General features: G+C 43.5%; 1 protein-coding gene across 1 annotated transcript in view; it reads right to left on the bottom strand.

Annotated features, from left to right (window-relative positions):
• The window catches only part of LOC115471277 (heparan-alpha-glucosaminide N-acetyltransferase-like), a 278605-nt gene that overhangs the window by 115397 nt on the left and 135959 nt on the right, over window positions 1–27249 (bottom strand). Inside the window, exons 5-9 of the mRNA XM_030204977.1 lie at window positions 24405–24565; window positions 12974–13086; window positions 8597–8721; window positions 4416–4542; window positions 377–463 (exon numbers count right to left, since the gene is read on the bottom strand). Coding sequence (XP_030060837.1) covers window positions 377–463; window positions 4416–4542; window positions 8597–8721; window positions 12974–13086; window positions 24405–24565 — 613 coding nt within the window. The remainder of the gene's footprint in view (window positions 1–376; window positions 464–4415; window positions 4543–8596; window positions 8722–12973; window positions 13087–24404; window positions 24566–27249) is intronic.

Below are 27249 nucleotides of genomic sequence, written 5' to 3'. Positions count from 1 at the left end.
GTAGGCAAGCAGGCATGCATAGGCACAATGAACCAGCAGGACCAGGTTAAAAAAATAGGCATTATCAGAAGTCCATTTGGGGGAGCAGTCGCTCTGCTGACTACTCACCTAGCTATGCCACTACAGTATTTTGCCTGTTAGCATGTGTTAAATCTGGGCTTAGTGTATAGAAAGTCCCACATTAAAATGTGTTAGACCCTGATTTTACCACACTTTAGTAAAAGAGCCCCTTAGTTCACCTTATAGAAAAGACCAATTAAGTACATTAGATGTCAGGTTGCACCTGAAAGCAGAACTGATTTCTATCAAGATCCACTGGCATTCTTCAATAGAAAGCATTCAATAACATGAGATATACTGTTTGGGGCACACTTACTTGAAGTCCAAAGAAAGCCATCACAATAGAGTTTATTGTGCCCAAGATTCCTTCAGGATCAAAGGGTTCTGTTGTTTTATATAATGTCTGAAACATAAGAATATTTTTCAGTGAGAAAGGGAAGTTTAATTCTATTAACTATTGGTGCTAAACACTGGTCCAACCAATGGAGATAAAATAGGAGGAAAAGCCTGCAGGAGTATGGTTTGGGAAGTTCTGGGAAGGTTTTTTGGGAATAAGGCTGTGTGGTTTTATTTATTTATTTAGAGGACTTTGATAGACCACATTATCACCATAGTATCATGATGGTGTACACACAATAATTAGATCTGTCAGGTAAGCAAACGTAAAACAAAACAGACAAATAACATAGAAGACAATGGGTAAAAGGGTGCATAGCCTGACAATAAATTATCCAGAAGACATTATTATATGGTCATATGGGAGACATTTCTATAACTTGGCACTTTGATTTAGGCACAATAGTTCCGATTCTATAATGGCATTCAGGTGTGACTAAGTCATAATAGAATACTAGCGCAAAGCCGCATTGGTGTGCCAAAGCATATGCATGACCCCTTATGCCCTATCAATGTAGGTAGGAAAAGAGAGGGTCCAAAAATACACAAACAAAAGCAACAAAAAAAGTACAAATGAGCTCTCAAGACTGTAACAATGGAGAATCCTTTAATGCAAATAGACCTGACACCAGTACATTTGGCTACCTTTGGATTGATCCATTTCATTTAATATAATCTTATGTTGTACTGTAATGTTATTTTCTTGTCAGAACTAAGAGTTGGGGGATGGGAGTCCTCAGATATTGCTTTAGAAACAGAAGGTCCTCTCATGTGATATCTCCTAAGTTTCTGGTGGACCCTTTGCTGTTTGCTGGGCTGCTCGGTACCACAGCTTCTGCCAGTTCTTGACTTATGGAGGCTGGTCAGGATGGCAGTGCCGCACGCTAACTGTTTAGCACAGGATTAGCTGCTGAGCCCTTACCACCTACAAGTGTTGGTGTTAAGGGCCCATGTGCTAATGGCCACATGCTAGAGGCAATATTAGCGTATGGCCACTAATGCCAAAAATAATCAGTAGCCTGGTGGTTAGTGCAGTGGGCTTTGGGCCTGCCGACTTGGGTTTGATTCCCACTGCAGCTCCTTGTGACCATGGGCAAGTCACTTAACCCTCCATTGCCCCAGGTTCAAAAGAACTTAGATTGTGAGCCCTCTGGGGACAGAGAAAGTACCTGCATATGACATGTACAGCGCTGTGTATGTCTAATAGAACTATATAAATGACTAGTAAAAAAGGCCCATTTCTGACACAAATGAAACGGGCGCTAGCAAGGTTTTCCTCGGAGTGTGTATGTTTGGGAGAGTGTATGTGAGAGTGACTGTGTGAGAGACAGAGTGAAAGTGTGAGTGTGTGTGTATGAGAGAGAGAGAGAGAGAGTGAGTCTGGGTGTGAGGGTGTTTGTGAGAGAGTGTGTGTGTGAGAATGAGAGTGTGTGCAAGTGTGTATGTGAGACACAGTGTGAGAGAGAGTGTGTGTGTGTGGGTGAGAGAGAGAGTGTGTGTGAGACACAGATTCTCTGTGAGAGTGAGTGTATGAGACCAAGCGAGTGTGTGAGTGACTGTGTGGCACATAGAGAGTGAATGTGATACAGTGTGAGACAGAGTGTGTGAGAGTGAGAGTCAGAAAGACATTGTATATGAGAGAGAGAGTGTGAGCCGTGCCCTCCCAATCCATGGCCATCTGTCCCCTGCCCCCTCCATTCATCCCTATCCAGCAATTCCCCTCTCCCTGAGTCCTGCCCTTCCAATCCATGCCCATCCATGCTCCTCTGTCACCTGGCCCCTCTATTTTTCCCTATCCAGCAATTGCCCTCTCTCCCTGAGGCCTGCCCTGCAATCCATATCCATCCATGCCCATCTGTCCCCTCCATTCATCCCTATCCAGCAATTCCCCTCTCCCTGAGTCCTGCCCTTCCAATCCATGCCCATCCATGCTCCTCTGTCACCTGGCCCCTCCATTTTTCCCTATCCAGCATTTCCCCTCTCTGCCTGAGGCCTGCCCTGCAATCCATATCCATCCATGCCCATCTGTCCCCTCCATTCATCCCTATCCATCAATTCCCCTCTCCCTGAGTCCTGCCCTTCCAATCCATGGCCATCCATGCTCCTCTGTCACCTGGCCCCTCCATTTTTCCCTATCCAGCATTTCCCCTCTCTGCCTGAGGCCTGCCCTGCAATCCATATCCATCCATGCCCATCTGTCCCCTCCATTCATCCCTATCCAGCAATTCCCCTCTCCCTGAGTCCTGCCCTTCCAATCCATGCCCATCCATGCTCCTCTGTCACCTGGCCCCTCCATTTTTCCCTTTCCAGCATTTCCCCTCTCTGCCTGAGGCCTGCCCTGCAATCCATATCCATCCATGCCCATCTGTCCCCTCCATTCATCCCTATCCATCAATTCCCCTCTTCCTGAGTCCTGCCCTTCCAATCCATGCTCCTCTGTCACCTGGCCCCTCCATTTTTCCCTTTCCAGCATTTCCCCTCTCTGCCTGAGGCCTGCCCTGCAATCCATATCCATCCATGCCCATCTGTCCCCTTCATTCATCCCTATCCATCAATTCCCCTCTTCCTGAGTCCTGCCCTTCCAATCCATGCTCCTCTGTCACCTGGCCCCTCCATTCATCCCTATCCAGCAATTCCCCTCTCTGCCTGAGGCCTGCCCTCTCAATCCATGGCCATCCATGCTCCTCTGTCCCCTACCCCCTCCATTCTTCCTTTTCCTGCAATTCCCCTCTCTTCCTTCCATGACCCCCCCTCGCATCCATGCTCCTCTCTCTCCCATGTCCCAGCCTGGCCCGCCCTCTTGTTTCCCCCCCCCCTCTTCGCATCCATGCTGTTGTTTTTCTCCTGCCTTCCTGCTCCCAGTGTTCAACTTTGCTGCCCACCCTCTTCTATCCCTCCAACATCCCTTTTTTTTTTTTTTTTTTTTAATTTACCTCCGTGGTGGCGGTTTCGGCAGCGCAGCGTCAGGGAAGGGGGCGGCGTTTCCGACGTCTAGCCTTCCCTTCGCTGTGTTCCGCCTTCTTCTGACGTCATCATTGACGTCAGAAGAAGGCGGAACACAGCGAAGGGAAGGCTACAGACGTCGGGAGCGCCGCCTCCTTCCGTGACGCTGCGCTGCCGGAACCGCCACCATGGAGGTAAATCTAATATACTGAAACGCACCGTGCGTGGGTGCGATCAGTTTGTTTGTTTTTTTTTCTGCCCTCGCGATCCGTTTATTTTTCCCCGCCCTCGACGCCTTGATGTTTGACGCGAGGGCGGGGCAGCGAGTCTTGGTCAGTGGCTTCACCACCACGAACTTACGAACCGTCTGGGAGTCTGAGTGACTTCAGAACGTTGTCCTCAGAACGTTGAGGGTGCGTTTTATTATATTAGATTAGTGGTAGTATTTTACTGCAGTGCTAAATATGGCCTTACCATGTGGGAAAATCCACTGCTTATTTCTAGGATAAGCAGCATAAAATTTCTTTTACTCTTTTAGGATCTTGCTAGGTACTTGTGACCTGGATTGGCTACAGTTGGAAACAGGATACTGGACTTGATGGATCTTCAGTCTGTCCCAGTATGGAAAGACCAGCGTAAGGGTGAGCTAAGGGCTAATGGTGACCAGTGTAAGAGTGAGCTAAGGCCACTTTTTACCATAAGGGTGAACTAAGGGCTAAGGGCGACTAGTGTAAGAGTGAGCAAAGGCCACATTTTAGCGTAAGGGTGAGCTAAGGGCTAAGGGTTACCAGCGTAACAGTGAGCTAAGGCCACTTTTTAGCACGGCTTTGTAAAAGGGGTCCATAATGATTAAGAAAGCTCCTGAAATGACACTCTGCAGATACATTTATCTGCATACAGTATGGATTATACTTGAAAAAGCCAGTTTCCTCAGGTAATGCCTGTGAAAATGGCATTTACATTTGCTCTCCCTAAAAATGCAAATTGTAAGAGTTAAAATGTACTTGTATGATTACCTTGCAGGTAGGGTATTGGTAGACATGATTAGATCCAAGCAGATACTTATCAATGTATCCTGCAGCTCCTCCGGTACAATTTGGGTATTTTCCATCATCTCCTATCCCTCCAGGGCCCAGGTAACCTCTGTGGAGAGAAAATAAAATGTATTAAGTGTTTCTGGTAGATATCCTAGTGGCAGCTTTAATAAGAATTTTTCAACAAACTGTTAAAGAAAATTTAACACATGCCTATTGACTTGCAGAGGTAGACTTAAGAAATGTGTTCCCCAAATTATGTAAATGGTGCTCAAAATTTGCGCACAGAACTTAATTCAGTAATTAGCTCTAATAATTGAGTGTAAAATGAAAATGCTTTGAATTTACGTGCGCATCTTGCTAGGTGCTATTCTATAAAGATGTGTGCATTAAATTTTTAGCATGCAACTTAAAAGGGGCTGTGGCCATGGGAGAGACATGGGTGGGTCAGGGGCATTCACTAAAGATGCACACAGTACTGTAGAATTTTGGGGATTTGCACCCAATGTATGCATGATGATTTACACCAGGTTTAGTTTGTATAAATCCTCACACCCAAAATTGGTGCAGATCCTGGCGCTAAGCACTGTTCTCTAAACAGTGCCCAACTCGGAATGCCATTGATAGAATTGTGCTCAGCAGTCATTTTTTTCAGCGTTCAAATGTAGGCAGCATTTACTGAATCTAGTCTTGCACAATATGAATAGATTGTAAGCTGTGTTGTACAAGAACTGTTTCTTACATGTTTGTGTACTGTGCTGCATATGTCTAGTAGCACTATAGAAATAAGAAGAAATAGTAGTAGTAATATTTGTGTGTAGCGTTGAGTTGTTGCTGTATATATCTTATGACAGATCAGTTGGGTTGCAAGAGGCTTTGCCCAGGGCACTTAAAATATATCACACCAGTGATACAGTGCAAAAGCAGTGGCATACACTTTATTGTCTTGACATAATGATAATACAGGCCAAAGAATCCTCCAGTCCAGTCAATATATATAGGGCTAGCCGGTTAATGGTATGAATAACACCGCTAGCCAACTAGGGCCATGCTTTGCCCACTCTCCCCCCCTCCCTGTCCACCCCTATCCTCCTGGGTAGAGTTTGACTGTTTAATGGCAATATTCAGTGGTACTTTTTCTCCGCACACTGAGGCCACTTTTAGTGCAACTGTGAAATGGCGGCCACATTTCCATTTTTTTTTATTAATGGCCAGGTGCTAATTTCTCAATTAACATATGGCCATTAGCACATGAGCCCTTACTGACACCTATTTGGAAGGCAGAACAGGCTCAAGCACTAACAAAGTGCTAATTGTTTGGCATGTGGCAATGTAGCTACATTACCCAATTAGCACTGGGCTTTTTTAGTGCCAGAAAAGCATGCACAGATGCCTGAACTACCGCTGAGCTCATGAGCACACCCTGCATTTTGGCACACAGAAAGCATGCATTAGTGCTTACCGCCACTTAGTAAAAGGACCCCTCAGTATGTAGATAAGAGAAAATTTGGTCTCCCTTGAGAAATTACTGTCAAATTTCAACTTGAGGATATGCTGTCTCCTGTGTCTAGTTTGTATTTTGGGTTCTGTGGGGGGGAGGGGGGGTTGTTCTGATGGCATCCCTTGCTTTGTATTTAGTTGGGTTTTGTGGTTTTGCTATTTGAGTTTTATGTAAAATAAATCAAGAAATATAAGCTACAAATCTAAGAAGTTACTTCATTCCACTTATGATCCACATTCTTTATTGATGCTTGATATTGATTGCAGCAATGTGGAGAAAGTTAGCTTTTGATACTGTTTTTGTATTTGAACAATTAGGAAGTCAGATCCTTCTGAAATATACCCCCTGTTTGAATAAAAGATAGTAACTATTTTAGTAGCATTGTTATTATTCTTGTTACATCACATAGATTTAAGATTTATATATGATTCTATTTTGATTTTCAATGTAAAATTACTTATACTTTTGATGATGGAATGCTGCTTAAGGTTATCATTGACTACATGAGAACCATCTTTCCTCTCAAGCTATCCATAATATCTACAGCAGTGTTTCTCAACCTTCTTCTCGGGTTTTCAGAATTACCACAATAAATATACATGACATATTTGCATACAATGGATCACCAATATATACAAAAGTATCTCATGCATATTCATTGTGGCAATCCTTAAAACCTGACTGGTTAGGTGGAGTGGCAGAGTAGCCTAGTGGTTAGTGCAGCAGACTTTGAGCCTGGGGAACTAGGCTTGATTCCAATTGCAAGTCACTTAATCCTCCATTGCCCCACATACAAAATAAGTATTTGTATACAATATGTAAACCACTTTGATTGTAACCATATAAAGGTAGTTAATCTACTACTACTACTATTTAGCATTTCTATAGCGCTACAAGGCGTACGCAGCGCTGCACAAACAGAAGAAAGACAGTCCCTGCTCAAAGAGCTTACAATCTAATAGACAAAAAATAAAGTAAGCAAATCAAATCAATTAATGTGTACAGGAAGGAGGAGAGGTGGAGGCGAGTGGTTACAAGTGGTTACGAGTCAAAAACAATGTTAAAGAGGTGGGCTTTCAGTCTAGATTTAAAGGTGGCCAAGGATGGGGCAAGACGTAGGGGCTCAGGAAGTTTATTCCAGGCATAGGGTGCATCGAGGCAGAAGGCGCAAAGTCTGGAGTTGGCAGTATTGGAGAAGGGAACAGATAAGAAGGATTTATCCATGGAGCGGAGTGCATGGGAAGGGGTGTAGGGAAGGACGAGTGTGGAGAGATACTGGAGAGCAGCAGAGTGAGTACATTTATAGGTTAGTAGAAGAAGTTTGAACAGGATGCGAAAGCGGATAGGGAGCCAGTGAAGCGACTTGAGGAGAGGGGTAGTATATCACGTCCCATTCCCTCTAGTAGAGGGATGAGGAATACTGGGCTACAGACATGCATACTGTATATCAATGTCATGGAATCTGAGTTGAATAGTGTGGCATTTCCAATTGCAAAGTCCTGTTAGTGAGAAGACAGGGTATTAGAAAGCCTGTTCACTGTGATTTATGGCTTTCTATTTGCCTTCTCACAATGAAAAATTAGACAATCATACTCTGTCAGGGACAATCTGAAATAAGGAAACCCTCTGCATTCATCTTTTTTTTTTCACTATCTCACATTCTTTGTTACAGCTATTGGCCATTTTGGGTATATCATTTCCTCCTAATCAATTTAAGGTAGAGAATTGATAACGGCTTTGAGCAGTGTTTCCAACCAGTCCTGGAGGCACACTTAGCTTAGAGGCTTTTCAGGATCACCACAATGAATCTTTGAAATATATTTGCATACATGGGGCCCTTTTACAAAGGCGTTACCCGCTTGCTAAAAGGGAAGTACCTCCAGGCTACAGCAGCAGCCTGGCAATAACTCTCACCCCCAGCACGCGTCATATCCAGCACTAAAAAAATATTTTCATTTTTGTAGCGCCAGTGTGTATCCGGCAGTAATTGGGCAGTACGTGTGCTACCCAGTTATCACTGGGTTAGTGTGGGAGCCCTTACCGCCACCTCATTGGGTGGTGGTAAGTGCTCCCCCCCCCCCCCCCCTGAATTGGCCGTGTGGCAAATGCTTCACTAGCCGCACAGCCATTTCCTTAAGAAAAACAAAGACCTGCCTTTTACCCACTGCAGTTAAAAGGGGCCTTGGTCCACTTCAAAAACACGTATTGATGCCAGCGCAAGCCCCCTTTTCCCATAGCTTCGTAAAAGGGGCCCGTGCAGTAAGTACCATGTGCTAACAGTATTGTACATTCTCTAACCATAACCTGCCCAGTTCTGTCCCCTAAAACAACATGCAGTTAGTTAACTCACGAAAGGCATGTGCTGTCATGCCATTGCTTAATCATCAACCATTAGCATTAACTAATTTCTGTGTCACCTGCTTAATGTACTTTAGTAAAAGGACCCCAAAGTTAGTTTTGCAATAGCTGTTGGGTGACTTACTTCTGATAACTGAAAGGCCTTCCTTGTTCTTTGAAACAAAAAATTTCTTTATTGTAAATAACCAACGCTTATGGCACGAATGATTTTTAAAAAAAAATAACATTGTTTAGTTTTAAAAGTTACCTGCGTAATTAAAAAATATGTTCTTAATTCTGACTGGCTTTTTAGTGGCTAATTTACCTGGGACATCCAGGCACTGGCAAAAGAAAGGTTAAGCACAGCCATACTGTCTCCAGCACAGTAATCATTATCCATTCGGGCCAGTAGATGACGACATCTCTAATGGGGGTCCACCAATCACTGGTCTAAACAGATGAAAAGAAATATTGTCAGGAAAGTATGCTTGGGTGGGTGACTATATGCAGATATCAATATTTAAAGCCTTTCTATTTTGTGCAAGTCAGCAACAAACCCCAGGATTTGACTAGAGTGCATCCTTTGAAAGGTCCAATAACATGGTATCTCAAGTTGCCTACCGGGGGACTTCAAAAGTATTCAAAACTTACATCAAGATGTGCTTAGAGAATTCACATGACAGGTTAGATAGATTGCATACATTGACTGATGGAACGACGATCACTTAACCCCTTTCCTGCCATGCTGTTTGTCATCAGTATGACCAAATGAATTGTTCTAGAGAAGGATTGAAATAAAACTTGCTAATCACAATAACTTATTATTCACCTTGGAAGATCATATATCTTTTTCTCTAGCAAAACAAAGGCCCATCATTAGTACACCATTTTTATACCTGTCATGTAATATGTATACATAATTGCTGAGTGGTGACTGGTTGTGGAGCTAAAGTACTTTCAGCAATAAAGCTGTACTTTAAGAAGGATTATACCGTTATATAACACAGCACTATGGAGCCTTTGTAATAAAATATATTGTAAAAATTACTGTGCATCTCAGTAAAATTATTACATGCACTATAAGAGAGTAATTTTATTAAGAATATGTGCAAATACACTTGTAAAAAAAAAGACATATATATGGATATCCTGCAGGTTAAAATAAAAACAAAGAGGAGGAAAAGGACCTCACGAAGCCGTGAGAAACAAAACAAACCAGTGAGGTGAGTCCAAGGAGGATAAAAAAAGATACTTTATTGAGAAAACGTAAAAACGACCCGACACGGCCGTGTTTCGGCCCGAAGGCCTGCCTCAGGGGGGGTCTTGGTGAATCTACATGAAAAATGGATGTAAACAGATATAAACATATAAAAAGGGCCATAATCGAACGGAAACGTCTATCTCCATGGGCGTTTATCTCCGAGAATGGGTCCGTGAAGGGGTGGACCGAACCGTATTTTCGAAAAACATGGACGTTTATCTTTTTTTGAGCTGGGCGTTTTTGTTTTTCAGCGATAATGGAAAATGAAAGCGCCCAGCTCAAAAACGAATAACTCCAAGACATTTATTCGTGGGAGGGGCCAGGATTCGTAGTGCACTGGTCCCCCTCACATGCCAGGACACCAACCGGGCACCCTAGGGGGCACTTTTACAAAAAAAAAAAAAAAAGGTAAAACAGCTCCCAGGTGCATAGCACCCTTCCCTTGTGTGTTGAGCCCCCCAAATCCCCCTCAAAACCCACTGCCCACAAATCTACACCATTACTATAGCCCTAAGGGGTGAAGGGGGGCACCAACATGTGGGTACAGTGGGTTTGGGGGGCGGTTTGGAGGGCTCCCATTTACCAGCACAAGTGTAACAGGTGGGGGGGGGATGGGCCTGGGTCCACCTGCCTGAAGTCCACTGCACCCCCTAATAACTGCTCCAGTGACCTGCATACTGCTGCCAGGGAGGTGGGTATGACATTTGAGGGTGAAAATAAACAGTTGTGAAACTGCATATTTTGTGGTGGGAGGGGGTTTGTGACCACTGGGGGAGTCAGGGGAGGTCATCCCCGATTCCCTCCAGTGGTCATCTGGTCATTTAGGGCACTTTTTGGGGCCTTATTCGTGGAAAAACAGGGTCCAGGAAAAGTGCCCTAAATTCTCGCTAAAAACGCATATTTTTTTTCCATTATCAGCGAAAGGCGCCCATCTCTGATCGGCAGATAACCACGCCACAGTTCCGCCTTCACCACACCCCCATCAACTTTGTCCGCATCCGCGACGGAGTGCAGTTGAAAACGTCCAAATTCGGCTTTCGATTATACCGCTTTATTCGTTTTTGTGAGATAAACGTCTATCTCCCGATTTGGGTCACAATATAGGCGTTTTTCTATTTCAATTATAAGCAGGAAAGTATATCTTCTAAATTGATAAAGTAAATAAATAGTGAACAATGTATGGAATAAACGCATGATGTGACACATAGATAATGAGAGCCATTATAACTATATAAACATTCTTTTTATACTTCTCAGCGCTGTTCCATTAGCATAATCTACACATCACAGATTCATGGAATGAGCCCCTAACTGCCATCTGTTGGGTGCCAATATTTACACCAGCTTTTAATAGAAGCACCTGCATATTTCCAAGAAATCTTGGGAAGACTTGTATCTCTCCCCACTCCTCCCTAATGAGCCACAGAAAAGCTTGCCTCTCTCTTTGCTTAGCCACAAGGAATCCCAGGAAGGTCTACCTCTCATTCTCTATTGATTCATGAGGATTTACATCTCTACTACTACTATTTAACATTTCTAAAGTGCTACTAGGGTTACGCAGCACTGTACAATTTAACATAGAAGGACAGTCCCTGCTCAAAGAGCTTACAATCTAATGGACAAATGTACAGTCAGTCAAGTGGGGGCAGTCAAATTGGGGCAGTCTAGATTTCCTGAAAGGTATAAAGGTTAGGTGTCGAAAGCAACATTGAAGAGGTGGGCTTTGAGCAAGGATTTGAAGATGGGTAGGGAGGGGGCTTGGTGTAAGGGCTCAGGAAGTTTATTCCAGGCATAGGGTGAGGCAAGGCAGAATGGGCGGAGCCTGGAGTTGGCGGTGGTGGAGAAGGGTACTGAGAGGAAGGATTTGTCCTGTGAGCGGAGGTTTCGGGCAGGAATGTAAGGGGACATGAGGGTAGAGAGGTAATGAGGGGCTGCAGACTGAGTGCATTTGTAGGTGAGAAGGAGAAGCTTGAACTGTATGCGGTATCTGATCGGAAGCCAGTGAAGTGACCTGAGGAGAGGGGTGATATGAGTATATCGGTTCAGGCGGAATATAATACGTGCAGCAGAGTTCTGAACGGACTGAAGGGGGGGATAGGTGGTTAAGTGGGAGGCCAGTGAGGAGTAGGTTGCAGTAGTGCAGGCGAGAGGTAATGAGAGCGTGGATGAGAGTTCGGGTGGTGTGCTCAGAGAGGAGAGGGCAAATTTTGCTGTTGTTAAAGAGGAAGAAGTGACAGGTCTTGGCTGTCTGCTGGATATGCGCAGAGAAGGAGAGGGAGGAGTTGAAGATGACTCCATGGTTGCGGGCGGATGAGACAGGAAGGATGAGGGTGTTAGCAACAGAGATCGAGAGCGGAGGAAGAGGAGAAGAGGGTTTTGGTGGAAAGACGATAAGCTCGGTCTTGGCCATGTTCAGTTTCAGGTGGTGGTTGGACATCCATGCAGCAATGTTAGATAAGCAGGCCGATACCTTGGCCTGGGTCTCCGCGGTGATGTCTGGTGTGGAGAGGTACAGCTGGGTGTCATCAGCATAAAGATGATACTGGAAACCATGAGATGAGATCAGTGAGCCCAGGGAAGAGGTGTAGATTGAAAAGAGAAGGGGTCCAAGGACAGATCCCTGGGGAACTCCAACAGAGAGCGGGATGGAGGTGGAGGAAGATCCATGAGAGTGTACTCTGAAGGTGCGGTGGGAGAGATAGGAGGAGAACCAGGAGAGGACAGAGCCCTGGAACCCAAATGAGGACAGTGTTGTAAGAAGTAAATCATGATTGACAGTTTCAAAAGCGGCGGATAGATCGAGGAGGATGAGGATGGAGTAGTAACCTCTGGATTTGGCAAGGAACAGGTCATTACAGACTTTAGAGAATGCTCTGAGGAGTGCATGGCTTGTGCCCTCTCCTTGCCCAGCCCAAAGAACCACAGTAACATAGGGATCATTTTATTGAAGTGTTGTATAATTTTGAAGTTTCCAAGCTAAGCTTCTCCATTAACTGTTGGAGGCATTCCTAGCATCTGCTCATGCAATTAATGTAAAGAAAAAAACTTGTACTGTGCATTAAGTGAATCACAGATAATATAGATGCACAGCACCACCTATTGAGGTGGTATTAAGAAACCATATCTACTGTAGTAAGAGTTAGTACATGGTAAGTTACAGTCTATGACCCTTCCCTCCCTCTTTCCACACTATGCACTTAAAATAGGAATTAATTTGCAATAAGGGAGTAATTCTATCAGAGGACCTGTACTTTAAGCAGTAAAATATGAACAGTCAATATAAGAACATCCTATCTTGTTGACGCTTATACTGGATACAAATATTCCCCTATGTAATTCTATAAGACCATATTCGATTTTGTAATACTTGCTTTACATGTGGAATCAGAGATCATGAACCAAGCAATTAAGCTAATTATAGTGAACCATTCTTAAACACACCTCATATTTTTGGATATTCTTTTTGCTGAAGCAAGTTTGCATTAGAGCCACAGTGAAATAGGTGAACGCTAGACGCTGTAGAACACCAGGAATACGAGCCCACCTCCAGGATACTATAGAAAGAATAAACAGACTGAGTTATACCAATATATTGATGAAGGGACCTTTCTGGATAGTAAAAAAACATGCCCGTCCTATAGAGAGATTTTATCCTCAAAGGCTGTACTCCTCTTCTTAACACTGATTCACTTTTGCAGGCTCAGACCTCCCTTGATCGGACCCTTCTCCATTGGTGACCCGCACCTTTGGTTCACCCTGGTTCTAGGATGAGCATCTCCCTGTCTCTGGTCCCCTGCTCCTGGGCTGGGCCTTCTTCTACCAACCTGTAGTACACTGTCTCCCGGTTGCCACTTATTGGAGCCGCAACCTACCTCTCATAGCTAATGGATCTCTTCAATTCTCAAGACTCCCTCTCTCTCCTCCTGGTCAATGACAGGGGATGTTACGGCAACTCCAGACCTGCAAGCAACCAAAGACACCCCCCCCCCCCCAAAAAAAAAAAGGGTATAACTCTATCTTTAGATCCTCCCCAACTCTTCCCCTCTGTCACTCTTCAGTACCAGGGAGCTAATTCTTTGCATTCTATGTCAAACCACTCTCCATGGGCTGGGCTTCCTCCCACCCAGGGCTGCAAAAACATGAGGAAAGAGATGCAGTACAGGGGGTGAAGGACTGGGGAATAATCATATCTGGTGATCTTAATGTGGCTAAACAAGTAGAAAAGGTGACAGCTCCCAGGCTGAGTTCACCCTCACAGTTTCTGCTTTATAAAGAACTCCTCTTTATAGCAGACTTAGTTTATTCTGCCTTTCCAGGATAGCCCCTCTCCTCCTAGGATCTTGGCAGGGGTAAAGGTAACCAAAGACTATGTGCTTAACCAAAACAGGAACTTTTATTACCTTCAAGCTCCACATTAACTGTCAGTCATAAACTAGAATAATTTCTTGCAGCAACTTATTGTATGAACACACCCCTTGGGCTGGGCCTTCCTCCTACCCAGGGACATCCCACCTGCTCGCCCAAGTGACTCTAGGGAAACTCAGTAATCCCCATGTAATGAGTGATTACACCCTCTTTCCATGAAGGCTTCCTGTTACTAACTGGAAGTCAGGGTCAAAGGAAGGAGAGAGAACATAGGAGGGTCTTCAGCATGTACATCTGCTCTGAGGCTCAGCAGGCCATTATACTCTCTTTTGCTGCTGCAGGTGTGAGTGAAAGATCCAGGTTGATGAAAAGAGGGAGCTGATAAAGGGAAGGGCAGAGCAGAAGGGAGAAGAGAGAGAGAGAGAGAGAGAGAGAGAGAGAGAGAGAGAGAGAGAGAGAGAGATGTCCTATACTGGAGGAGAAAAGAGAAAAAGAGAAGGCAGATGCTAGAGAGGAGAGGGAAAGAGGGAGAGGGTAGATGCTGGTTGTGAGGAGGAAAGAAGGAAAGAAAAGGCAAATTGTAAATGACTTCTAGAGTAAACTGGGTGTTTGGGAACCCAATTCAAAATCTCTAACCTGGGTGCAACGCCCACTTAGAATTTACATTTGGAAACAGTTGGATGTTATATGTTGATTAATCTTTTTCTGGTGTATTCTTAATTCTCTTGTATGCATGATATACCCACCAGCCCTGAGTCTTTTCAGAATTGTTTTTTGGTAACCAATAGAGAATGACACAGGGACAAAGTCTGTTCCCATCCCCATGGGTTCTGTCTCCATCCCCACCCCATCCTCGCAGGTTCTGTCTCCATCCCCATCCCATCTCCACAGGTTCTGTCCCCATCCCTCCATCATCCTCATGGGCTCTGTCCTCATCTGCAGAAGCCTCAAACACTTATGATTTTATATTAAAGTATAAAAAGAAACAATATGCTGTGCAACTGTTGTTTATAAATCACAAACAGAAAACAATATAACAATGAGCAACTATAATAATCCCCCCCCCCCCCCCCCCACAACCACCCTCTACCCTTCCAACTCCAACAATAGCTGATTTCTACTACCCCAAGGAATCCTAATCCACCCTGTTAAAATGTCCAGGGGTAAAAAATATAACTTGTTCTGTATGCCCTAGGGGGAGAGAAATATGCCCTATGAAGCACTGTTATGATTTTGTAATCTATGGATGAATAAGTCATCAACAATCTCAGGATTCAGTCTAGCTCTCCTGTCTTCCACAGCCCTTTCTGCATTAGAAGATGTCTTCTTAGAAGATGTGCTGGTAGCAGAAATGTACAGGATGCCCCATGCAACCTTTGCTAGTTGTAGCCAGCATGTTTGCTTGTTTTTCAAAAAAATCAAAATATTGTTGTCTGTATCACTCAACTATAAATAACAGTCCAGTTTATTAACAATCTTCAAAGCAGACACGGGGGACAAAGTTGCCCCCGTCCCCACAGGCTCAGTCCCCCTCCCCACCCCATCCCCTCAGGCTCTGTCCCCTCCCCATCCCCACAGGTTCTGTCCCTGTCTCTGTCCGCGCAGTTACTGCGGGTCCCCGTCCCCATGTTATTCTCTAGTAACCAACAAAACTTAGAGAATGTGTTCTTAATAATAGTTTGAGAGCAGATTCTACAATTTTCCTTGGACTCAGTCCACTGGAGTTCCTCCATTCTCCCCTCCCCCCCCCCCCCCCCCCCCCCCCCCCCCCCCAAAAAAAAGAACTGCTCATTCCTTACTGGCATTATAGAGAACACGTCTCAGATTAACTCAGCAGAAAACTGGAAATCTTACCCTCCCTGCCTCCTTCTCACTGGCAAGCAGAAAGCAAAAATTTCTGTGCGTATACCTTCTCTCCTGGTTTTGATCTGATATCAGAGCATGAGGTCCTGTAATCTTAGGTTCAGGCAGCAGATTGAAGCCAGCAGAGGTACACAGATAAAAAATGCTACTGTTCTTCCATCAGCAAGAGTGAGTGGAATTGAGGATCACATAAAATCTGGCTCACTGTGCCATAAGGATTGAACGAACTCAGAAATGTACTACAAATAAATAATAAAAGATTGAGAAATACTGATTTAGAAGAATAACTGTAGAGCCCCAATCATTGATGAACAGTTATTTAGACCTTTTCAATCCCACAGGACCTTAACATGTAAAGGACTACACTTTTTCAACATCCTTAGGACATGAAAGTGCATGGGTTATAACAAAAAATGGACTAACAGGGATTAATCAGATGGCTTGCTGTCAAAATGCAGTAAAGAAATTCCCATATGTACATTACTGTAGTCTATATTTAATGTATTCCCTTTTATCTTTTTTTCAGGCTTCGCAAAGACAAAGATAAGTAGATAAATACTTTTTATGAGCATTTTGTTTTACTTCCCTATGTAATAGTTCCTGACATTGGTAAGGTAAGAGAGCTTGAAACGTAGTCTTAGATTTCATCACATTGTATCCCTAACCTTTACATGTATATTTTTCTAAGAAAAAGAGAATTACAAATGGAAGGTGAAATGGGTTGACTGTGACAGTCTAAATCATACAGAAGCTGTTCAGAATTATGGGGTTGAGAAAGTAAGGAAGATAAAGAGGGACTCAGGTGGCAAACTCGGAGATCAAAGCTCCCGGCTAACTGTGGTCCTAAGAAAACATGGCACTTCGCAGTATCTTGTGAACTTTGCCGGGAGCTTTGATGTTGCAAACGCCTATGAGTGTTTGCACCTGAGTCCCTGAAGAAGTTAGACAGCAAAACCCGTGACTGGTTGTGTGTGAAGAAGTAAAAGGGGCACCTTTGAAAAGCCAACAGCTTATTGGGCTTCTCAACAGAGCATGGTCTGTGTTTCAAGGAGAACAATTATGAGATAAATGGTCTATTTATCTTTATAATTTCTTTAGTAAAAGCACATATTTATCACATTTGGTGCACTCATCGTAATCTTCACTAGTCAACGTTGAACATCAAAGATTAACTCAAAAAGTGTTAACTTTTTCAATTTTTTTCAATATGACCTCAGTAATGTAACTCATCAGTCTTTACTGACGAGCATTCCGCATCATAATCATCACAGGTCAATTTATCTTGATAAATAATTTCAGAACTTCAAAGAAAGGAATACTTATCTGAGTTAAAAAAAGAAATCAGCTAGGGGATATTGTTCCAACATGGTGCATGTTTCGCAATTGCTGTATCAAGGAACCCCCTTATGCAGCCAGACCCAATCGTCTTCCATGCATTCTTTAACTCATATGAGTATTCTTTTCTATGAAGTTCTGAAATGAAATTTATTTATTAAGGTAAAGATATAAAATTGACCAGTGACGATTATGATGTGGAATGCTCGTCAGTAGAGACTGATGAGTTGCATTACTGAGGTCATATTGAAAATAATTGAAAAAGTTAACACTTGTTGAGTTAATCTTTGATGTTCAACGTTGCACGAGTTGGGTGCTGGCATTTAAACTAAGTTTCAGCTGGCATAAATTCTGGCATTCAACTTTAGGCATGGGAATCGGCTCTAAGCACTATTCTATGAAAAGCACTCAGGGCTTCTTTTACAAAGCCACGCTAGCAATTCCTGTGCGGCAAATGAGAGGAAGCCCATAGAAATTGAATGAGCTTCCTCTCATTTGCCGCACCAAGAATTGGTAGCGCAGCTTTGTAAAAGAGGCTCTCAATTTGGAGTACCCTTTATAGAATAGCACTTAATGCTGATTTTTCTGGTGCCAATTTTTCAGAGTTTTACCTAGTATTAACAAGATAGGATTTTGTAAAAGGGTTTAATGTGTAGAATGGTGAACAATCATTCTTTTCGTGTAATTTGAGAGTTTGGTGATTTGTAAAAACGTTTTGTGAACATTAATGGGTGAAAAAACTATTATATATATATGAGATTAAAAATAAAGCATTGACATTTTAAACTTTGAATATATATGTAAAGAAGTCTTTATAGTGATTCTTGATTATAGATAGAGACTATTATACTTTCAGGCTTATTTTCGAAAGAGAAGGGTGCCCATCTTTCGACACAAATCGGGAGATGGGCGTCCTTCTCCCAGGGTCGCCCAAATCGGCATAATTGAAAGCTGATTTTGGGCGCCCCCCAACTGCTTTCCGTCATGGGGACGACCAAAGTTCCCGGGGGCGTGTCAGAAGATTAGCGAAGGTGGGACTTGGGCGTGCTTAGCACATGGGCATCCTCGGTCGATAATGGAAAAAAGAAAGGCGTCCCTGATGAGCACTTGGCCTACTTTACTTGGTCCATTTTTTCTTGCGACCAAGCCTCAAAAAGGTGCCCGAACTGACTAGATGACCACCGGAGGGAATCGGGGATGACCTCCCCTTACTCCCCCAGTGGTCACTAACCCCCTCCCACCCTAAAAAAAAACTTTTAAAATATTTTTCCAACCTCTATGCCAGCCTCAAATGTCATACCCAGCTCCCTGACAGCAGTATGCAGGTCTCTGGAGCAGTTTTAGTGGGTGCAGTGCACTTCAGGCAGGCGGACCCAGGCCTATCCCCCCCTACCTGTTACACTTATGGTAGTAAATGTGAGCCCTTCAAAACCCACCAGAAACCCACTTTACCCACATGTAGGTGCCCCCTTCACCCCTTAGGGCTATGGTAGTGTGCCCCCTTCACACCTTAGGGCTATGGTAGTGTTGTACAGTTGTGGGGAGTTGGTTTTTTTTGGGGGGGGGCTTGGGGGGCTCAGCACCCAAGGTTAGGGAGCTATGCACCTGGGAGCAATTTATGAAGTCCACTGAAGTGCCCCCTAGGGTGCCCGGTTGGTGTCCTGGCATATCAGGGGGAACAGTGCACTATGAATGCTGGCTCCTCCCATGACCAAAGGGCTTGCATTTGGTTGTTTCTGAGATGGGCGTCCTCGGTTTCCATTATCGCCGAAAACCGGGGGCGACCATCTCTAAGGATGACCATCTGTAAGGTCGACCTAAATGTTGAGATTTGGACGTCCCTGACTGTATTATCAAAATGAAAGATGGTCGCCCTGTTTCCCCGCCCCTTTGCCAGGACATCCTGCGAGGACGTCCTCAGGAAAACTTGGGCACCCCGTTCAATTATGCCCCTCCATGAGTCCTTGTGCTATAGTATTTATGCCAATTTTTCCAACACCATTTATAAAATTCCCCTCCCCACCTTCTGCACACTGTGCACATTATTATCATATTGGTGCCAACATTATTAACTTGGTGCCAACAATGGCTGTTCCTCTTCATCTAAATAAGCAGGTGTTTTTTCTTTCCAGCCCCCTTCTCATCTTGACTGAGGAAAAGGAAAAGGAAGAGCCTAGTGATCTATCAAACTTCCCTTTAGTCTCACCCTATGGATTTTTCTATTTTGGGTTGTTAAGCCCTCCTTCTCTTTTTCAGTTTATAGATTATGTTTTTTGTTTTTGGTTGTGTGTGTCTCCTAATAGAGAGAGACCCATTGACACCGTGCCACACCAATAGTAAGTCACAGCCATGCTCATTTACTTAGATTTCTGTCTCCTGCAGTAAATACTTTGCACAAATGGATATCTAATATATAGAAGCCAAGAATGATAAAACAGTGGCCACAGCTGGTAAAGATAAAGGTGAAAGGCTGATCACTAATGAAAATGAAATGGTGATCACAACATTTTTCTTTAAGATAATTAAGATAGAGGGTATTTTTTTAGACCACTTAAGTATAAGAAGTCACATTTTAATACAGTGGCTCCCATATCATATGTACAGTGGAGGAGTGGCCTAGTGGTTAGAGCACCAGTACTGAAATCCAGAGGTGGCCAGTTCAAATCCCACTGCTGCTCCCTGTGATCTTGGGCAAGTCACTTAACCCTCCATTGCCTCAGGTACAAACTTAGATTGTGAGCCCCCCTGGGACAGAAAAATATCCAATGTAACTCACCTTGAGCTACTATTGAAAAAGGTGTGAGCAAAATCCAAATAAAGAAATAAATACATTATGTTCTGTGCTTTTGTGGTATACTAAGGGGCCCTTTTACTAAGCGGCGGTAAGCCCAACGTGGGCTAACCACAGCCAATTTGGAGCTACCGCTGCCCCAACACGGGCATCGGCAGTGGTTCCATCCCCTAGTGAGTGCTAGGGGAAAATAAGGCCTAATTTTTTAATGCAGCAGTTACCCGGCGGTAATCAGGCAGCACCATGCGCTACCTACTGTACTTACTACTGGGTTAGTGTGGGAGCTCTTACCGCCACCTCATTTTTGCCGCCTTTTTACCTGCTGTGGTAAAAAGGGCAGCAGCCCGCGACAAAAAAGGCCCCCGCCACTCGCACTGGGCCCTTTTTACCACAGCTTAGTAAAAGGGCCCCCTAAGTTTATAGTTACAGTCAGTGTGGGATTTTATTTCTAACAAAAAAAGGTGCCACTACTCAAATGCTAGGTTACCCTTCAGGAGTGGGGTGATCACTGAGGATCCCACCCCATATTAGCCAGGCCCCCTACAACCAGTCACAGAATCTATTACAAGACAGAATTGGTGTGTAAAGCCTGAACTCTATCATTAAAACTTGGGGTTCATGGGTCAATTTTAGCAATGGAAAAGGTGTCGGTACTCAGTACCCCTAAATACCCCCTCAAATAAAGCCCTGGTTACAGTATTCCCATTGTTATTCTAAGCGATCTAATCACCCAGTTTGTAGATGTAACTTTAAGGAAAGCAGTATAAACTTGATAACAAGGATTATGATTTAGCTGGCCACTTAAAAATCACTTTTCCAAAATTAGATGTATTTTTCCTTTCCATACAAAGTTTCTTTCCAGTGCGTCTCTTCTTGGACCTGATAACTGTCTGTTCTGCATCCCTTGGGTCCACACACATTCAAGGACTGTCATTCTTTCTGCTGGAGAATGGGCAGCTGAACAAACCAGAAAGCAAAAGTAAAAACACACCACCCTAATGGTTAGTGCAGTGGGCTGAGAACATAGGGAACTGGGTTCAAGTCCCACTACAGCTCCATGTGACTGGGCAACTCACCGAACCCTCTATTACCCCAGTTACAAAAACTTAAATTATGAGCCTTCTAGGGACAGAGAAAGTACTTGCATACAATGTATGTATATGCTGGTTGCACCACAGAGTACGGTATATCAAATCCATAACCCTTGACCACTCAAGAGAATTGATCATGAAAGAGCAGAAACCTGACACTAGCAAACTGCTTAGTAAACAGGGAGTCTTCTGATAAGTCAGTTATATTTTTTTAAAGTCTTCAGATTTGATTATTGTTGCTAAAAGTAGTATTGGTCTTTTAGAAAAGTGGATTATTTAGCCATTTCTAGAAAAAGAGGCGAAGTACTAATTGTCTGCTGTCCCAACATGCAAAGAGTGAGGTGCCTGGGCTTTTGCTGGTAGCTTTGCTGGAAATTAGGAACAACCCAATGAACATTTTTTTTATCTTATCGGTTATACAGTTTCCTCTCTACGCTTCAGTACAGAGATACTGTAAATATGACTTTGCTAGACAGAAAATAGATTTCATACACTACCCAAGTCTCCTGCAGTAAATACTTTGCCTGGATTTTAACTGAGGAGGAATTTGGGGCCCCTTTTACCAAGCTGCGCCAAAAGGGGCCCAGCGCTGCCATCGGCGTGTGTTTTACACATGCACCGAGGCCCTCTTTTATCGCTGCTCGTAAAAGGGACGTTTCACTTTCCTACAGGAAATGGCTGGGTGGCAAGTAAAGCGCTTACCGCATGGCCATTTTGGGTGAGACCCCTTACTGCCACCCATTGAGGAGGCAGTAAGAGCTCCTGCATTAACCCAGCAGTAACCAGGCAGCGCGCGGCACTGCCCGATTACCGCTGGTTACATTCCGGCACTACAAAAATAAATACATTTTTCTAGCACCGGAATTGACGGCGTGCTAGGGGTGGGAAGTACAGCCGGGTTGCTGCAGTAGCCTGGCAGTACTTCCTGAATAGCGAGCAGTATGCTTGCGTTGGGCTTACCGCCGCTTAGTAAAAGGAGCCCTTGGTTTCTCTATTTTTTTGCTTCTAGAAGGAAGGCTTATGTTATTCTCCCTCCCCCCCCCTTTTGTTTTTAATCAGCAGTGATCCACAATGAGTAAACACTCCAAGTTCTGTTAGCTTTAAATGAATTTACCAATGTAGCAATGAAATAACAGAAAGTGTATTACAATTTAACAGTGAAGTAGCTAAATAGCACCTTCAAAAAGATATAAACAGGTTGAAATCAGTCTAGAGGGCGGCTACTAAAATAATCAGTGGTCTTTATCATAAAGTATATGGGGAAATACAAATATCTCAATATGTATACTTTGGAAGAACGGCAGGAGGGGGTAGATATGATAGAGACATGTAAATACCTTTGTGGCATAAATACACAGGAGGTGAGACTTTTTCAATTGAAAGGAAGCTGTAGAACGAGGGGGCATAGTATGAAGATGAGAGGGGATAGACTCAGAAGTAACCTGAGGAAATACTTCTTCATGGAAAAGATGGTGATTTCAAGAAACAACCTCCCGGTTGAAGGGGTGGAGATGAAAACAGTACTGAATTCAAGAGAGCTTGGGACAAGTACATAGGATCTCTTAGGGAGTAATAGGAATAGTAGATGGCATGGATGGGCAGACTAGAGAGGTCATGGGAAAGAGCAACCCTTGTCATGCAATCATGAATATAAATATGCAAATAGTTACAGCAGAGACAGAGCATCTTCTATAAAGAACTCTATTAAAAGAACTCATTATTCAAAAGGCTTTGTTGTTGTAGACTTCTTTTGCAAAAATAGCTTCTCCCTCCTTTTCCTGCACATTTCTTTCCGCCCCTTTGTCCAACCAACCCTTACCCCCTCAACATATATATGCATTTACAAACACACATGCACACACATATACAGACACATAACCTAGGCCAACTTGGTCTGGTCAAGGAGCAGAGCTGGTAGACACTGTTTTTTCTCCAATCTACACAACACTGTGGTTCAAACAGCTGATCTGAAACTGAATCGCACAGGAGAGAGAAGCACTCCCCATCTTGCAAGCACTTGCAAGATGGGGAGCCGAATGGAAAAGCACTGAGCCAACCAGTCCTACTCACCTGCTGTGCTAGATCAGATCTAAGGAGGGTAGGGATTGGGGAGATGAGATAACAGAAAGAGGTGTCGTTAAGACGAGAACATACCTTATGTGGTCATATACATTATCCAAAGCATTATTGGTGTCTCTGAATTCAAGACTGAAATCATCTCAGTAAATGAATCTGAGAGCAGTTTATATAAATCCCACTAGGCATAAGTTTGAAAAAAACAACAACTCATAACTAACTCAACAAGGCAACTATCTTGTCAGTCTGCCATTACAATATACAATACAAATCCAGGAAAAGCTATATTTGATGATAATTTCTTAAACAAAGTGATTAAATGGGATGATACTAAGCAGAAAGCTATAGAATATGATATAACGTCTCTAAAATTTCACCCATATCAAAGACTAATCCCTTATTTTCCTATTGTTACCATCATGCCCATCTAACTGTTGTGCCTGTGTGAGTGTGTCTGAGTTTATGCGATGATTGTCTGTCCTTATGTGAGTCTAAATAAGTGTGTGTCCTTGAGTCCATTTGTTTTTTATGCATGAAGGAATTGCAAGATTTTCAGCATATGCTTGATTCCCAGCTAGGGCCCTGTTTTCTACGGTGCGTTAGAGTTTTTAACACGCCTACAATTTGCACACGTGCTAACTGTGTAGGCACCTATAAGGATATTGTAGGCGCGTACACTGTTAACGCGCGTACATGGTTAACGCGCGTACATGGTTAACGTGGCCTAGTAAACAGGGCCCATAGCGTCTTTTGATCTGAAGACAATTTTTTGTAAGTAGGTATTATAAACCGGTATGACCTTGTTTATAGCTACTCAGCGGTATAGTAAATTTTAATAAACTATAAGCTATAATATAACCATATACTCATTAAACTCAAAAAGCACCCATAAAATTGCTCTCATAAGACTACAGGTTGAAACGTATGCTTCTATCAAGACACATGCTGGGTAATATTCAAAATAAAAGTGGGAAGGAGAGGCTCCTGCCCACTTAAATCACTTGACTGTGGCTAACCGCCGATATTCAGCGGCATTTAAGCAGTTAGCGCCATTGAATATTTTCACTTAGCGTTGAAGCCAAAGTCGGCTAACTTGTGGGTCTTCTGGGGGCAGAGTCGGCATTTATGCGGTTAAGTGCCGATATTCAGGCCTTGACTGCATAAGATAACTGCTTAAAATGGGCCACATAAATAGCAGTCCTATCTTTCAGCGATTCAGCTTATAGGTCAAGGGCTGTATTTGCTTTAGCGGCTAACCTAAAATTGGATATTCAATGCTGGTGCCTGGACATGCTGCCAGCTGAATATCAGCCGGACAGATACCAGAATAGAAGAGTGGCATAATACTTACAAGGGCCATCCACAGGTCCATAGTTAAGAAAGAAGGCTCCTATCACAAATAAGACAATGGTCCTCCAGGTCAATTTACGTAATAGCTGGATACGATGCACTCCCTTTTTCAACATGGCATTAAAAGCTAATGCCACTGAGGTCCCAATGATGAATACAAACCTGAAAAATAAAACCTTGTATCAGAATTTGAAACTGAAGCTACTATATATTCAGTTGTATTTCTGGGTGGGTCAGTGGGTGGACTGGGTGAGCACAAGGAATTTCTTCTTCACCCCTGCCCTTTCCCTTACCACAAAACTTAAAATTGAATACCTTGTCTTGCGGGGATTCCCAAGCTTTGCTAGCTAAAGACATCCTAAGCCTGAATCCCCAGAACACCATGACAATCAGTGACTGTGATCCCAGTCCCTCTCATTGGCATCCTGCACAAGAGGTCAACCGAAACTGGGATTCTCAGTTTCGACCAAAACTGAACCAGCAACCGAAATTTGCAGTTTGGTTTCTGACAAAACTGAAACTGACCCCCTCTGCCCCACCCTCTCAATCACTCTAGTCGCCACTGCCCTTTGCTCCTTGTGATCATTCTCAGTGCCCCCTTTCTTCCATCTCACTACCCACCCATCACCCAAAGGCTCTACCCAGGCCTACCTTTAAACCTCCTGGTGGCCTAGTGGCAACTGTTTCTAATACTCAAAATGGCCACCAGGACCTACAACGGCAGTCTCACAAGACTGCTGCAGGAAGTCCTGGCAGCCATTTTGGCTGTGGAACCGATGTGGGCAAGAGTGACTGGGAATCGCTCTTGCCCTGAAGACCCACAAGACCACCAGAAGGTTTAAAGATAGGGCCTTTGGGTGGGTGAGTCAGGGTGTCAGAGGGGAGAATGAGCACAGGGCTTGGGGGAGGCACAAAGCGGAGAGTGATTACAAGAGGCAGGGGGTGAGGCATAGGGCAGAGGGTAACTGCAGGTAAGGGGTTTGCAATTTTGGCCAAAACCCAGATTCTGAGTAAGTGTTGGTGCCAAACCAAAACCAAAAGTTGATCAGGCTCTACTTTCACATGTTCTGGTCTCTCACATGGACATAGAAGAGAACTGCGCCTGACTGTATTTTCCAAGTTCTCACAATTAATCAACAAATTTGAGTTATATCTAGTAACCCCTGAGCATAAAGAGTCCATTCTAGAAAAACCTGCTTCCAACTTCAAAGTCTATTATTTACAGTCACCAAATAAGTTTCATGGTCTTCCAATGTAGAATCCAATAAACTAACTCCTTGATTGTAGTGATAGACCCCTGCAGAAAACCCTGGCCTACAACTTCAGCTAGAGGCTTTCTCAAGGTTGAAGAACTCTCTCCAACATTTTCCTGCATTCACAGTATCGATGCAGGTTCTGGGGCCAGTAACACTGCACCCTCACCTGCCACACTTTGACAGGAAGTAGAATCCCTCTCCCGCACCTGGCTCATTGCAGATGCAGCTTCCCTTATCCTTGAGGGATTGGTCAGTTGAACCTGCTCCTCGTGGTTCAGCAAAGCACTGCGCTCTAGGAAAACTCATTTGAGGAAAGGCTAAAGAGGTTAGGGCTCTTCAGCTTGGAAAAGAGACGGATGAGGGGAGATATGATTGAGGTTTACAAAATCCTGAGTGGTGTAGAATGAGTAGAAGTAAATTGATTTTTTACTCATTCCAAAAGTACAAAGTCTAGGGGACACTTAAGGAAGTTTTGAAAGAAATCAGAGGAAATATTTTTTCACAACAAATAGTTGCGTTCTAGAACTCTTTGCAGGAGGATGTGGTAACAGCGGTTAGCATATCTTGCTTTAAAAAAGGTATGGACAAGTTCCTGGAGGAAAGGTTCATAGTCTGCTATTGAAATAGACCAGGGGAAGCAATTGCCTGCCCTGGGATTTGTAGCATGGAATGTTGCCACAATTTGGGTTTCTGCCAGGTACTTGTTACCTGGCTTGGCCACTGTTGGAAACAGGATACTGGGCTAGATGGACCATTGGTCTGACCCAGTATGGTTACTCTTATCTTATGTTTTTAGGGGGGGTGGAACCAGCATTTCACCTCCAGCCGCCACCAGTGAGCCATCCCTGGTAGATGGAATCTTGAGCACAAAAGCGTCCATCATCGAGGAAAGCATGGAAGGGTTAGGTAAAGATACTGCCGAAGCAGTACTCAACCTCCCTTTCCTCTTAGTTTTCTTAATCGGCATCACAGGGAGCTAGTGACTTCACCTCTTCCCTCTGAGGTGCCATCTTGGATCCCTTGATTTTTTTTTATTTTTGATTTCATCTCTAAGTGCTGTCTCCCTTACTCTCACCTATCCACCCCCATTCTGTTAGACTATCACTGAAATGCTTTGATGTTTCACTCATCCCCTGTCTCCAAGCATATAGACTGTCACTGAAATGCTTTGATGTTTCACTCATATACACTGCCATCTACCTACATTTGCTTATTTCCGATCTGACGAAGAAGGGCAACCTTCGAAAGCTAATCAAGAAATGTATTAAGTTATGTCCAATAAAAAAGGTATCATCTTATTTTCTTTTCCATGTTTTATTTTGTTTTATTTCTATTGATTACCTTTAAAGGTGGACTAACACAGCTACCACACCTCTCTAATAAAGAAAAATAGGTATCATCTGTATGGTTTTATTAAAATATACAACACCCCATAAAGTGGTGTTATTCTACAACAGGGTAAATATTTACTCAGAAAATTATACTAATTATGATATCATTTTTCCTCTAGGATAAACTGAAACTATGCTATACTACAGTGCTCTAGACAATCTTTTATTGGTACTACAGAACCAGAACTTCATACACCTA

The sequence above is a fragment of the Microcaecilia unicolor genome, chromosome 5 (genome assembly GCF_901765095.1).
Source record: "Microcaecilia unicolor chromosome 5, aMicUni1.1, whole genome shotgun sequence".
Lineage (NCBI taxonomy): Eukaryota > Metazoa > Chordata > Amphibia > Gymnophiona > Siphonopidae > Microcaecilia > Microcaecilia unicolor.
The sequence above is the reverse complement of the archived record's forward strand: the minus strand, read 5'-3'. Positions and strand labels throughout refer to the sequence as shown.